This window comes from Oncorhynchus clarkii, chromosome 3 (assembly GCF_045791955.1).
Source record: "Oncorhynchus clarkii lewisi isolate Uvic-CL-2024 chromosome 3, UVic_Ocla_1.0, whole genome shotgun sequence".
NCBI classification, from domain to species: domain Eukaryota; kingdom Metazoa; phylum Chordata; class Actinopteri; order Salmoniformes; family Salmonidae; genus Oncorhynchus; species Oncorhynchus clarkii.
In genome coordinates, this window is record NC_092149.1 from 15,891,678 (window position 1) to 15,907,787 (window position 16,110).

Consider the following 16,110-nt stretch of genomic DNA (forward strand, 5'->3'; position numbering starts at 1 on the left):
AGAAAGGGGATTGGCGGATGCTACAGATACAGGTGGCGTGTCTGAACTTGAGCGGGTCTGTTTTATTCTCTGGCCTGTACCTGCATGTAGGACTTGGAGAGACAGACAGAATGAGGGAAGAGACAGTGATATGTAGTAAGGGAGGTGGGTATAGCAAATGATGTGTGAGGTGAGAGAAAGGAGTAGAAAGAGTCACATGATAGAGGGAGCAATAGCAATAGTAATAGTGTGATAGAGGGATAGAGTTATAAGCCCTAGAGGCCTAGATTGGCCATCAGACCCCCCCATGATGAACCTGGTGACCTCAGATCTCCATACATTGACTTAGCAACACAAGGCTTTCCTTACTCTCTATCACTTACATAAAGAGCCCCTAACAACACTGCTAACCTAGTCATGATTACACTCTTAAACCACTCTACAATACAGATGGATTGGATGCTTATTGTTACCAGATGTGTCTTCATATGGTTGTCTATCTACAACATGGCTTGTCTTTTGAAACAGGTTGCACACTGTAGATTGTCTTCCTCTTCTTTGTGGCTGTTAGGCAATGAGACTTTCCTACCAACCGTTGATGTGAAATGCTGAAACAGGAAAGGGCCTTCCACAAACTGTTACCATAAAGTTGAAAGCACAGAATCATCTAGAATGTCATTGTATGCTGTAGTGTTAAGATTTCCCTTCTCTGGAACTAAGGGGCTTAGCTCGAACCATGAAAATGTTTTTTTTTACAACATTGAATCATTAAATTGAATTCATATTTAATTCATATTTACTTGTTGTATTAATACTGAATATTATCATTTTAAACTATTTTACGGCATTTTAAGGTTTTTTCAAGGCACATTATCTTTATACTGTAGATGCCGTTGTGTAATAAGGAGAGGGCTGCACGACACAGACAAAAGATTAACGCAGATCCAGTTGCTAGGGAGAAAATACTAGCCAGAAGAAAAGCAAGGTATTTTTTTCATGGTTTCATGCTTCTGTCAGCAACAGAATGGGGTATAAAGCTGGGTGGATAACACTTAACATTAAGTTGCATCAGATGACCTGGCCTCCACAATCACCCGACCTCAACCCAATTGAGATGGTTTGGGATGAGTAGGACTGCAGAGTGAAGGAAAAGCAGCCAACAAGTGCTCGGCAAATGTGGGAACTCCTTCAAGACTGTTGGAAAAGGATTCCAGGTGAAGCTGGTTGAAAAAATGTCAAGAGTGTGCAAAGCTGTCATCAAGGCAAAGGGTGGCTACTTTGAAGAATCTAAAATCTAAAATAGATTTTGATTTGTTTTTTTGGTTACTAGTTTTAACGTCTTCACTATTATTCTACAATGTAGAAAATAGCAAAAATGCTAACTTTGGTCCAAACTTTTGACTGGTACTGTATATTAGGACCGTTATGATTTTACATTCCTGTACACACGTAGCCTATAGCTCATAACATTAAGACAAATGAGATGATCGTGGACTACAGGAAATGAAGGCTGAGCATTCTCATCAACAGGGCTGTAGTGGAGCAGGTTGAGAGCTTCAAGTTCCTTGGTGTCCACATCATCAAAAAACTATCATAGTCCAAACACACCAAGACAGTCGTGAAGAGGGCACAATAACGCCTATTCCCCCTCAGGAGACTGAAAATATTTGGCATGGGTCCTCAGATCCTCAAAAAGTTCTACAGCTGCACCATCAACACCATCCTGACTGGTTGCATCACCGCCTGGTATGGCAACTTCTCGGCCTCAGACCGCAAGGCATTACAGTGGATAGTGCGTATGGCCCAGTACATCACTGGGGCTAAGCTTCCTGCCATCCAGGACCTCTATGCCAGGCGGTGTCAGAGGAAGGCCCTAAAAATGGACTAAGACTCCAGCCACCCTAGTCATAGACTGTTTTCTCTGCTACAGCAAGGCAAGCAGTACCGGAGCGCCAAGTCTAGGTCCAAAAGGCTTCTTAACAGCTTCTACCCCCAAACCATAAGACTGCTGAACAGCTAATCAAATGGCTATCCGGACTACTTGCATTTACCTCTACCTACATGTACATACTACCTCAATTATCTCAACTAACCTGTGCCCCCACACATTGACTCTGTACCGGTACCCTCTGTATACAGCCTCTCTACTGTTATTTAATTGTTGCTCTTTCATTTTTATTTTATTTATAATTTTCTTATTTTTTAATTTAAATGTGTATTTATTGTTTTATTCCAATTTTTTTTTACTTCAGTTTATTTTAGTAAATACTTTCTTAACACTTTATTGTTGATTAAGGGCTTGTAAGTAAGCATTTCACTGTAAGGTTGTATTCGGCACATGTGACAAATACAATTTGATTTGAATTGAGTTGATTACAAGACTGTTTTCAAACTTCAAAACAAATAGTTTTATTTGTACCCATTGTGTTACACTATGACAATTCTAGTGCCTGACAGAAACAGTCTGGCCAGTCAAAGAACCAGAGTTACATATATCAGTACAAGAACAGACTGTTCAGTCCAGGACAATACAACACAAAGCACTCTGTCTTGGTGACACTGCTTTCACACTGTGATATAAAGGGAACTGCCAAAATAAAGGAAACACAAACACCAACATAAAGTGTCTTAACAAGGCATTGGGTCACCTCAAGCCAGAACAGTTTCAATAAACCTTGGCATAGATTCTACAAGTGTCTGGAGGTGACACCACCAGTATGCCCACTGTTCACTCAAATCAATCTATCAATGTCCTGTGCAGGTTCACTGAGCCTGTGTGTGATAATGTTATTGATACTGCCATGCCGTGTTATTGTGTCATTTTGGGGAAATATGTAGATATTATATCTGTTGGACCGAGACCATATGACATAATACTGCTCTCCCGAGAGGAAGCTCACTGTGTCTCCTGTAGCAGACATACAGACTAAACCAGGGTTTCTCAACTGACTTTGCCTCGGAACCCAAATTGAACCAGGTTGTCTCAGTTGCGACCCAATATTTGCATCGCAAAAAACAATCGCCAATATATAATCTATAACTTTTTTTTAATGCTATATTAAAGGTAAATGTAGCAATTATATGACAAGAGAACAATATTCCCACCTCTTTCATTGTCATTAATTACATTTTGCACAAATTCTTGATGAAGAACGTGAATAAACTCACTGGCTTGAGACCATAAAATCAACCAAAATAGTGCTGCTAATCTGTACATTGATAATAGTGTGATTGAAGAAAAGTTAGGTTAGGAGATTAAATTATTTAAAAATGTAAGTTCTTTATAATTTCTACAGCCTTTCTATCTGGTTTAAGTTGTTTAAATCAGACTGGAGAATTTCTTCATTTAAAAAAAACCCCACCCGCAACCCACTCAGACACCCACAACCCGATCTCCCGTGACCCAAATTTGGGTCATGACCAATCAGTTGAGAATCACTGGACTAAACACCCATTGATTGGTTATAATGAAAGTCTGTTATGTGGAGCTGCTGGATATTTGACATCACTGCCTTATGCTGTGTTTGTCACGTCCGTTGGAAGCATACACGGACCAACGTGCAGCGTGATCTGGGTTCCACATCTTTTTTTATTTAAAGTAAGTGAACCACACAACAAAACAATAAAGAATGAACGAACGACACAAACAACGACCCGTGACTACAGCGGTGCAACATGCACTGACTCAAAACAATATCCCACAAAACACAGGTGGAAAAAAGGCTACCTAAATATGATCCCCAATTAGAGACAATGATAACCAGCTGCCTCTAATTGGGAACCATATCAAGCATACCAACCTAGAAATATGAAAACTAGAATACCCCCTAGTCCCGCTCTGACCTTAACACCATAGAGAACCAAGGGCTCTCTATGGTCAGGGCGTGACAGTGTTTATGTAGGAAATGAATATATTAGTATCTGGTTCAAAGACGTATAAGGTTTTCAAAGTAGCAAAAAAATGAAACAGCAATTACAAATTCCCTAAAAGTCTTTTTTTATGTTCATTGGACAAATTCGAAAATCAAATTCGAAAATCTATGAAAATATTTTTAACTTAACGAAATACTGGTGTTATACGGTATGACAATATTTTGTTACCCTGAATACACTGGAACAGAATAGAATTCGCATCCATTAAATGTTATTAGTAGTCTATTAATAGTAGGCTATACAATGATAACGCTTAATCAAAGTTTAAAAGTTAAATTAACCCCCTCTCCCTTTCTCTCTCAAACATGTTTTGTTACTATTTCCTTGCTAATGTTAATAATAATCACTTAACTATAATTTGAGGCTGCGGCAACACTTTACGTTGCATTAAGTGGCATTATTACACGATTATTACATGATAGTTAATGTTGTATTTATGCATTGTTACACTGTAACTGGTAAATTTCAATTCAATGCAGGTACACAAATGCAATTTCAAGATGCCTACACAAAATAGCTACATAAAATGCCCATCAAACTACTTCAATTCAAACTTGTACAGTCTTGATTTTTCATAAAGTGCCCCAAATATGAAGCAGCTATTAACTAATATAATTCATAATCCATTTTTAATCCATAATTGTGTGTGTGTGTAATATTATATTAACCAATATAATCCATCAGTATTACCTTAACTGCAGTGCAATAAAACATTAACTACAGTGTAATAATGCAACTTAATGTTAAGTGTTATTCACTTATACCCCATTCTGTTGCTGACAGAAGCATGAAACCATGAAAAAAATACCTTGCTTTTCTTCTGGCTAGTATTTTCTCCCTAGCAATTGGATCTGCGTTAATCTTTTGTCTGTGTCGTGCAGCCCTCTCCTTATTACACAACGGCATCTACAGTATAAAGATAATGTGCCTTGAAAAAACCTTAAAATGCCGTAAAATAGTTTAAAATGATAATATTCAGTATTAATACAACAAGTAAATATGAATTAAATATGAATTCAATTTAATGATTCAATGTTGTAAAAAAAAACTTGTGGTAACAAAGCTACTGTCATTCAGAATAACGAGTGACATTGTGGTATAACATTAAACTTTTGTTGTGCTGAAGGACAAGTGTGATACTGAAGGATGGATTTCATACATAAACATATTTAACAAGCAGTTCCTTGGCCACCTACAGTTGAAGTCAGAAGTTTACATGCACTTAGGATGGAGTCATTAAAACTAATTTTTCAACCACTCCACAAATTTCTTGTTAACAAACTATAGTTTTGGTAAGTCGGTTAGAACATCTACTTTGTGCATGACACAAGTCATTTTTCCAACAATTTTTTAAAGACAGATTATTTCACTTATAATTCACTGTTTCACAATTCCAGTGGGTCAGAAGTTTGCATACGCTAAGTTGACTGTGCCTTTAAACAGCTTGAAAAATTCCAGAAAATGATGTCCTGGCTTTAGAAGCTTCTGATAAGCTAATTGACATAATTCATCTGTACAAACAATAGTACACAAGTATAAACACCATGGGACGACACAGCCATCATACAGCTAGCTAGCTGTATGATGAGGTACTTTGGTGCGAAAAGCGCAAATCAATCCCAGAACAACAGAAAAGGACCTTGTGACGATGCTGGAGGAAACAGGTACAAAAGTATCTATATCCACAGTAAAAGGAGTCCTATATCGACATCACCTGAAAGGTTGCTCAGCAAGGAAGAAGCCACTGCTCCAAAACCGCAATAAATAAGCCAGACTACGGTTTGCAACTGCACATGGTGACAAAGATCGTACTTTTTTGGAGAAATGTCCTCTGGTCTGATGAAACAAAAATAGAACTGTTTGGCCAATAATGACCATCGTTATGTTTGGAGGAAAAAGGGGGAGGCTTGCAAGCCGAAGAACACCATCCCAACTGTGAAGCACAGGGGTGGCAGCATCATGTTATGGGGTGCTTTGCTGCAGGAGGGGCTGGTGCACTTCACAAAATAGATGGCATCATGAGGCAGGGAAATTATGTGGATAGAAAATTATGTGGATATATTGAAGCAACATCTCAAGACATCAGTCAGGAAGTTATAGCTTGGTCGCAAATTGGTCTTCCAAATGGACAATGACCCCAAGCATACTTCCAAAGTTGTGGCAAAATGGCTTAAGGACAACAAAGGTAGTGGAGTGGCCATCACAATGCCTTGACCTCAATCCTATAGAAAATGTGTGGGCAGAACTGAAAAAGTGTGTGCGAGCAAGGAATCCTACAAACTTGACTCATTTTACACCAGCTCTGTCAGGAGGAATGGGCCAAAATTCACCCAACTTATTGTGGGAAGCTTGTGGAAGGCTACCCAGAACGTTTAACCCAAGTTAAACAATTTAAAGGCAATGCTACCAAATACTAATTGAGTGTATGTAAACTTCTGACCCATTGGGAATGTGATGAAAGAAATAAAGCTGAAATAAATCATTCTCTCTACTATTATTCTGACATTTCACATTCTTTTTTTTTTTTTTTTTTACAGTATTTTTATTGGAATTTTACAATTTTCACCCATATTAAGAGATACAACAACAGAGACAAAGCACACAGAAAAGAAGAAAAACAGCACCCACTTACACATATCTACGTGTATATATATATATATACATATATACACATACATACATACATACACACACCCATACATATACATACACTCATGCGTATACACACATATACGCGTACGCACACACACACACCGATACATACGTACACCATTTTCCTCTTCCCGCTCGGTGCTTCTCTCACCCCATCACCATCATTGCGTTTCTCAATACATACATTTTAAACAAACTTACAAACAGAAATTAAACAAAAAAGCTCTGTTTAAACGAAGAGGTTAGGTTCCACACATGGAACGTACAGTGTAGTTCTGAAATACATACATCCCCGTCATTCTACGAGAATCCTTGCAGCATAATAGCTGATACCTCAGGTTCTAGGTAATTTAGATAAGGTTCCCATACTTTGTAGAACTGGTCTGTTTTAGAATGCAATGTACATGTCAGATATTCCAGAGGCACCCATTCAAATAGTATATTATGCCAATCTTTAATAGAAGGAACCTTATCACTAATCCACTGTAAAAGGATGTTTTTCCTCGCTGCGAAGGTAAGGATGTTGTAAAGCCTCCTTTTACCCACAGAAGTAACATGCCTACTAGGGAGACCTAACAGTAAAGAAACTGGGTCCAATTCTAGATCAACCCCTAGGATCTTTTCAATTTCTTGCAGAACACCTGACCAGTATCTTTGTATTTTGGTACATGACCATAAACAATGTGTTAGGGTGCCTGTATCAGTTTTGCATTTAAGACACTGAGGGGAAGAGGAAGTGGGGCTAAAAGCATGTCTGCGATTTGGGGATATATGCAATCTGTGTATTATTCTTAATTGGATTGCTCTAGTACGATTACATATAGATATTGTTTTTGCATATCTCCAAATGTCCTCCCACATCTCTTCGTCAATAGTAACAGACAATTCTTTCTCCCACACTTGTTTCACCCTCTGTGTGTTGACAGCAGAAATGGACCTTAAAGTAACATAAAACAGACTTACAGACATTTTCCTTTGTGGGAAAAAAAGCATTATTTCAATGACAGACACATCAGGGTTACCAATTAAGGTGGTGCTCTTCAGGATATAATGTCTTACTTGTAGGAAGCGGAAAAAGTCCTGCTTTGGGAGTCGATATTTCTCGACCATCTGCTCAGATGACAACAAAATCTTATCAACAAATAAGTCATTTAGCCTTCGTATGCCCTTATTAAGCCAAAAGTTAAAGCCAGCATCCAGCAATCCTGGACTGAAATCTGGATTGTTAAGAATTGGGGTAAGAGCAGAGGTTAGTTTGGACCTTCCCAGGAAGCGTTGAACTGACCTCCATACTTTGAGTGTGTTAAGTGTAACGGGATTATTGCAGTGATCTTCTACAGACTTGAAACTTCTGAAAAATAAAAGATCCTGTAAGGGGTATTTTGAAAGAGAAGTCTCAATGTCTAACCAAATAGAGGAGTCATCGTTTGTGATCCAGTCAGAAATATAACAAAGGTACAAAGGCACCATTGATAGAACCTGATATTGGGCACGTCCAAGCCGCCCATAGAACTTGGCAGCTGCAATATTGCCATCTTAAGTCTTGGTTTGCGTTTACTCCATATAAAGGAACTTAGCCATCCATTTACATCCTTTATTACCTTATTGGAGAGTAATACTGGGATCATTTGGATTGGGTAAAGTAGTCTAGGTAAAATGTTCATTTTCAAGAGGGATATTCTACCCAACCAAGAAATCGGGAGAGAGTTCCAGCGCTCCAGATCCTGTCTTATTGTATCAAACAAGGGAACAAAATTGGCTTTGTACATTTGCTGGAATTTAGGAGTTACAAATATACCCAGATACATGAAACCTGAGGGAGACCATTTAAAAGGGAAGGGGGAGAAGTATTAGGTACAGAGTGCAGGCTACCAAGTGGCATAGCCTCTGACTTAGTTAGGTTAATCTTGTAGCCTGAGAATTCGCTGAAAAAATTCAATAATATTAATAAGAGCTGTAATTGAAGTCTCGGGACTAGAGATTAATATCAGGACATCATCAGCATACAAGCTTATTTTATGGTGAACATCACCAATGAGCAGCCCCTGTATAGCAGGCGTTAGTTACCCTGATGGCCTCGGCCAGTGGTTCCATAACGAGTGCAAAGAGGAGGGGGGATAAAGGACAGCCCTGTCTGGTACCTCTGTGTATAGAGAAGCTATTTGACCTTAGCCCATTAGTAAGGACAGCAGCCTGAGGATCATCATATAAAACTTTCACCCATTTTATAAAGTTGTCGCCCAGACAAAATTTATTTAGAGCAAATAATAGGTAAGACCACTCCACACGATCAAATGCTTTCTCAGCATCTAGGGAGAGCACAAGACCATCCACAGTACTTTGTTGGTAAGCTTGAATTACATTAAGAAGCCGCCTGACATTGTTGCATGACTTACGGCCCTTAATGAAGCCAGTTTGGTCTCCTTTCACAATTAGTGGCAGTGAGTCCTCTAATCTTGTGGCTAGAATTTTAGAAAGCAATTTTCTATCCACATTCAGAAGGGAAATTGGTCTGTACGAGGAACAAGACTCTGGACATTTTCCCTTTTTGAGAATAAGTGAAATGTTGGCTTCTCTCAGTGTTTGAGGGAGTTGATCATTTGAAAATGAGTGATTAAACATATCACGCAATGGCTCAAGGATCAGGCCATGGAACTCTTTATAGAACTCACTACAAAACCCGTCTGGTCCTGGGGCCTTACCATTTTGCAGATTCTTAATTGCGAACATTATCTCTTCCTTGGTAATAGGGGCATTAAGGAGGGACCGCTGCTCTTCGGAGATAGTAGGGAGCTCAATCTTACAAAATAAGTTCTCCATTAATTTGGGTGCATCATTTGGCAGTTCTGAGGCATAAAGATTTGTATAAAATTTCTTAAATGAGTCACTTATCAATTTATTTTCATATAAATGATTACCATCAGAGTCAGTAATAGTAGCAATTGACTGAGAGTCAGCTCTCTTTTTAGCTAGGTATGCCAAGTACTTTCCTGGCTTATCGCCATGTTCATATAGCTTTTGCCTGACAAATCTCATTTTATTTTCAGCGTCCTGTGTTAGGAGAGAGTCTAACGTTGATCTAATGACTGATATTTCCTTTAAGAGGGCAGGAGTGGGCGTTTTAATGTAGTCCTTCTCTTTAGTTCCTAATTCACCCTCTAACATTTTTTGCTTTTCACGCTTTTTCCGTCTCTTAGTAGCTGTGTATGACATAATCAGACCCCTGGCATACGCTTTACAGGTCTCCCAAAGGAGCGAGGGGTTATCTGTTGATTGAGAGTCAATAGAGAAAAATGCTTTAAACTCTGTAATGAAATATGATGTGAATGTATGGTCTTTAAGAATGGTTGTGTTCGACCTCCAATGTCTTGACCGATTGAATGCCCTGTTGAGTTTTATGTCCAGGATCACCTCAGCATGATCAGATATGACTATGCTTCCTATCCTAGCGGATAGAACAGACTGCAGAGACGTCCTGGGCACAAAAAAAATAATCTATTCTAGTCTGACATCCATGAGGTGCAGAGAAAAAATGTGAACTCTCTGTTGGAGGGATGAAAAGCTCTCCAGACATCCGCATACCCCAGATCATCACAAATAGCTTTAAGTGACTTAGCTTGAGGAGAGAGTGAAGCTATACCGCTGGGGAACCTATCAATAAGGGGGTTCAACAAGCAGTTAAAATCTCCTCCAACCACTGCAGTGTCCGAGTTTAATTTTGAAAAGTCTAGAAAAACCTTAGTGAGGAAATCAGGGGGGTGAGCAGGGGGGAAGTAAATATTCATTATAGAAATGTTCTGCCCTTGTAAAGTACCATTAATTATAACAAAGCGACCAAATTTATCTTTCAAACAATTCAAGACCTTAAGTGGTAAGTTATTTTTCACCAGAATTGCTACCCCTCTACTTCTGGATGTAAATGATGAGAAAAACACTTGACCAAACCCCCCTTGTTGTAATTTCAGGTGCTCCTTATCATCCAAATGAGTTTCTTGCAACAGGGCAATATCAATATTTTATTTTTTCAAAAAAGATAGTACCTTCTTCCTCTTAATGGGGTTATGGCTCCCTCTAATGTTCCATGTACATACACGCAGTCCGTTACCTGCCATTGTATCTTGACCATTCAATATCCAGACTGAATCCCACTGTAAAAGTGGGGTGGTACCTTTTTCCATGTGTTGAACTCTCCTCCATCTCACTGAGCATAAACAAACGATATGAACCCTGAACTCGAACTATACTAAACCCAAAAATTAAACATGTAAAGATCCAAAAGGGGGTTTTCCCACTAGCTAACATGCAGGGGATTTCAACTCTCCAATGTAGACTCTTAAGTCTGCATCGCCGCTCCATAGCCTTATCCTTTATATGTATGGAAAATAAAATCAATAGGAGAAGATTGAGGCTCTTCCACCTAAAACCAAGCCTGGGCACCAATATGGATTCACACATATATCAGCCTGAGCTATAGCGGCTATTACTTTAGCAAGAAAAATAATAAAGATACGAATATTACTGAGCCGGAGTACGTGAGGACTCACGTCACTGTTTCATGATCAGATTCAACCAAAAATAAACAAAGTTATCCAATGCTGCGGAGGTGCAGCTTAAAAGTTATTTACCCGAGAGAGTCAATAAACGCAGCAGCCTCTTCAGGTGTGTAGAGCTTTTTAGGTGATCCGTTGACCATAATCTTCAATGTGGCCGGGTACAACAGTGCGTAGTCCATCTTCATTCTCCTGAGTTGAGCCTTCGCCTCATCAAACGCTTTGCGTCTTCGTACAACCGCAGTGGAATAATCATTGAAGAATGAGACCTTAGGACTTTTACGTTGACTACCATCAGAGCCGATGTTTCTAGCCGCGTCCATGACGCGCTGCTTGTCGGTGAAGTTGTGGAACTTTATAACCACCGGCCGTGGGCGCTGATTGGGACCGGGTATCGGTGCTTGAGAGCGATGGGCTCTGTCCAGCTTCACACGGCCAGCCTTAGTGTCCATTTGTAGGTAGCCAGGGATCCATTCCTCAAAGAATTTTACTGAACGTGTCCCTACAGAATTTTCCGGGAGTCCCACAGCACGAATATTGCATCTGCCTCCTCGATTATCCAAGTCGTCAATGTGCTCCGCCATTTCGCGCACCTGTTTCTCAAGTGCTTTTATCTTAGCGTCCATAGATGTAGTTGAAGTTTCCACTGCATCAATTCTTCCTTCCGCCTCAACAACACGTTCCACAACCCTCTGTAGTTCAGCTGAATGGCCTGCTATTGCTTCCAAGACCGTTCTTATCTTAGCATCGATCACTTTAGTAATGTTATCAGTCATCTTTTGAATCGCCAGGTCCATTGTGCCTGTATCCGCAATGGTGCTAGCCTCGCTAACGTTAGCTAGCTCCTCATGCACATCCACAGGGGTGGTGGTTTTGGTCGACTTCTTAGTAGTTCTGTTGGGCATGTTGTCGGAGATTTTTGCGAAAAAGCCGTCAAGACTCATTATATGGTAATTTATTTAGCCAATTCTACCACTTTTTCAAGCTAGGAGATTAATGTAAAAATATAAATTTACGAATGCTACGAGAGCTCGCTGAAACACTGTGTTCTCTCTACGGCGCCATTTTCATCCCCCTTGCAAAGATGACATTTCACATTCTTAAAATAAAGTGGTGCTCCTAACTGACCTAAGACAGGGAATTTTTACTAGGATTAAATGTCAGGAATTGTCAAAAACTGAGTTTCAATGTATTTGGCTAAGGTGTATTTAAACTTCCGACTTAAACTGTATATAAAGTAATGACCTTGACCTATAAAGATGATCCTTACTTTTCATATTTAATGTACCTTTTTATAAAATAGTAACATTAAAAGTTTGTTTTCTGTGTTGTACTGAAGGACATGTGCTTTTGATACAAAGGTTACTAGAGGGTGAAAAGGTGAAATCATCAAATATTTCAGAGAGATTTACTCACCTCATCACACTGATAGAGGTTCTTCAGTAGGTCTTCTTTGTGATGTCACACACTGTCACATGATTACCATCATGTGATATGCTTTAAAATGGCTTTTTACCTTTGTGATACTGAATGACATTGATGAAGCGTAAAAGTCCAGACAAAAGTTATTCAAGATTTTAAATATTTTTTAGATACTGTATGTTGCCCATTATTCTATATATTGTTGTAAACAAACACAATTATGCCATGCGTGTTAATTTGTATTTTTAGGATGAATTTCTACATTTTAAAAACACTGTTATCATTAGAATTTTAACCCGGAAAGTTACACTGAAGGATGTTTTGACACAACTCCCTTAATTGAATAGTTTGCAACACAAATATTTCTGGGTCAAAAGAAGGGTAAGAGTTGAGTGATTTAACATTATATTTATACATATTTATCTTTTTATGTTAAATTTAAATGTCTCGTCTTTGACCCATCTATGTGTAATAGTGTGTGTCATAAAGAGTAGCCTACCTTTGTGTAATAATAACTGATATACTGTCATGTTTCCAATAGTATACATTCTCTGTCAAGAGATGTGGTATTTCAGATGAGTAGGTTTTGGTCCTTTAAAAGAGACCACATCAAACAGGGTTTCTTTCCCTGGTCTGGCCCAGGGCTTTGCATAGCAGACGTTCATTATAACCAATCAGCTTGGTGCTGCTATGTTGCCCAGCTTTAAATTTAAAAAAAATATATATATATTTCACCAGGTAGGCCAGTTGAGAACAAGTTCTCATTTACAACTGCGACCTGGCTAAGATAAAGCAAAGCAGTGTGAAAAAAACAACAATACAGAGTTACACATAAACAAACATACAGTCAATAACACAATGCAAAAATATATGTACAGTGTGTGCAAATGTAGAAGAGTAGGGAGGTAAAGGCAATAAATAGGCCATAGAGTCGAAATAATTACAATTTAGCATTAACACTGGAGTGATAGATGTGCAGATGATGATGTGCAAGTAGAGATACTGGTGTGCAAAAGAGTAAGAGGATAGATAACAATATGGGGATGAGGTAGTTGGGTGTGCTATTTACAGATTGGCTGTGTACAGGTACAGTGATTGGTAAACTGCTCTGACAGCTGATGCTTAAAGTTAGAGAGGGAGATAGAAGTTATTTTTGCAATCCGTTCCAGTCATTGGGAGCAGAGAACTGGAAGGAAAGGCAGCCAAAGGAAGTATTGGCTTTGAGGATGACCAGTGAAATATACCTGCTGGAACGCATGCTATGTGTGGGTGTTGCTATGGTGACCAGTGAGCTGAGATAAGGCGGGGCTTTACCTAGCAAAAACCTATAGATGACCTGGAGCCAGTGGGTTTGGCGACGAATATGTAGTGAGGGCCAGCCAACAAGAGCATACATGTTGCAGTGGTGGGTAGTAAATGGGGCTTTGGTGACAAAACAAATGGCACTGTGATAGACTACATCCAGTTTGCTGAGTAGAGTGTTGGGGGCTATTTTGTAAATGACATCGCCGAAGTCAAGGATCGGTAGGATAGTCAGTTTTACAAGGGTTTGTTTGGCAGCATGAGTGAAGGAGGCTTTGTTGCGAAATAGGAAGCTGATTCTAGATTTAATTTTGGATTGGAGATGCTTAATGTCTGGAAGGACAACTGACTGAACTCAACTCAACTGAATCATTCACCGAAATACCACAGCTAAAAAGAAAAAATCTTCATGCCAGATGATTTCACTTGGTATTTGTTTAAGTAGTAGTTAGTATTAGCATATTAACGCATATTGGACTGGTATAACAGCCGAACCCAATACAATAGGCCTCAACAGTAGAATAAAGTAGCATAAATCCATAGTAGCACAGAGTCTCTATTCTTCTCACAGTTCATCCTCAAGACTCCGGGTTGATCAGGATTGCGAAACATGGTTCCATTTCCACTGTTTTGTAACACCTAACCTAGCGTGGCAGTGTAGACAGTGACAGCTTGTGAATGCTCAGAGAGAAAGCAGAAGAGAGGGAGAACAATCACAAACAGACTGTTTCATTGTATATTTTCTTCTGTCACTGGGAACAGCAAGAGCTTTGTGGGCCAAGACACTGGCTATGATGACAATGACAGAATTATTGTACATATGCATATGAGACCAGTGGATATCTAATTTCCTGTTTCTCTCTCTCTCTCTCGCTATCCTTTTCTCTGTCACTTTCTTGTTATCTGTTTCTCTCTCTCTTTCTATTATTTTAACACCCCTCTCCCTCCATCACTGCCTCTCTCTCCCCGTTTTCACTCCCCCTCTCTCTTCCTCCCTCTATTCCTCCTCCATCCCCAGAAGAAGAAGGGAGTGACCTGTTACCTCCTCTACTGCATCACTACAGCTGTCATCGGCTCTCTGCAGTTCGGATACAACACTGGAGTCATCAATGCCCCTGAGCAGGTGTGTGTGTGTCTGTGTGTCTGTGTGTGTGTGTGTGTGTGTGTGTGTGTGTGTGTGTGCGTGCGCGCGCGCGCACACACACACACACACACATGGATGTGCTGTTGTTTTCAACTTTGTCTCCCTCTTGTGGGCAGTCAGTGGTAGTACTCATGTGTATTGACTATAACAGTCAGGGCTGGAACAGGGCTGAAACAAATGCCTGCACCCTCTGTACATCTCCAGGACTAGGATTTTAGACCACTTGCCTAAATCCTCAGTGATATTCCCACCCTTTAACCTCTGAAGGTTCTAAGGCTTTGTCATCTCCACTCTCAGAAACTGCGACGGTTCTTCCAGAATGTGTCTATGGATCGTTATGGAGACCCCTTCTCCCCTGGGACTAACACCATGGTTTGGAGCTTCGCTGTGGCCATCTTCAGTGTGGGGGGCATGGTTGGGTCCTTGTCTGTGGGGGTCATGGTGGACAGGTTTGGGAGGTGAGTTAAGGACTAATGATACAAAGAAATGCAGATGTACAGTAAATGTGTGTGTGGAAGTGGTTTTGTATCTGTAATGACTTTGTGGTGTTTAATTTTATTTTATTCCCAGCACCACAATGAGAGGTGTGGGGCATGTAAATATTTGCTCTCAAAGATGAGCCAAGGGCCCTTAGTCGATTCGGTGCTGTAATGTTAATTGAGGCTGTAATTTTAATTGAGGTCTTACCTCCTAACCTGGCCTCATCTCACCTCACTTCATCACTGTTTATTTAGCAGGCCATTCATGGTCTCTGGCAGGGCACTGGACTAAATGGCTTCACTCCATCTTTCTAACATCACACCTTTTTCCTCCCACTTTCTTTCTTTTCTTTCCCCTTTTCCTATCCTCCTCTCTCTCTCTCTCTCTCCCTCTCCCCAGGCGGAAGTCCATGCTCCTGGCCAACGTGCTGGCCCTTCTGGGTGGAACTCTGATGGGTCTGTCCAGCCTGTGTAAGTCCTTTGAGATGGTCATCATTGGCAGGCTGGTCATTGGCGTGTTCTGTGGCCTGTGTACGGGACTGACGCCCATGTACGTGGGAGAGCTGGCCCCCACGCACCTCAGGGGGGCCTTCGGCACCCTCCACCAGCTGGGAGTGGTCATTGGCATCCTGGTGGCACAGGTACCACA

General features: G+C 40.1%; 1 protein-coding gene across 1 annotated transcript in view; it reads left to right on the forward strand.

Annotated features, from left to right (window-relative positions):
* The window catches only part of LOC139389273 (solute carrier family 2, facilitated glucose transporter member 3-like), a 28,382-nt gene that overhangs the window by 2,071 nt on the left and 10,201 nt on the right, over nt 1-16,110 (forward strand). Inside the window, exons 3-5 of the mRNA XM_071135852.1 lie at nt 14,857-14,961; nt 15,280-15,440; nt 15,862-16,102. Of these exons, the coding sequence (XP_070991953.1) occupies nt 14,857-14,961; nt 15,280-15,440; nt 15,862-16,102 (507 nt within the window). The remainder of the gene's footprint in view (nt 1-14,856; nt 14,962-15,279; nt 15,441-15,861; nt 16,103-16,110) is intronic.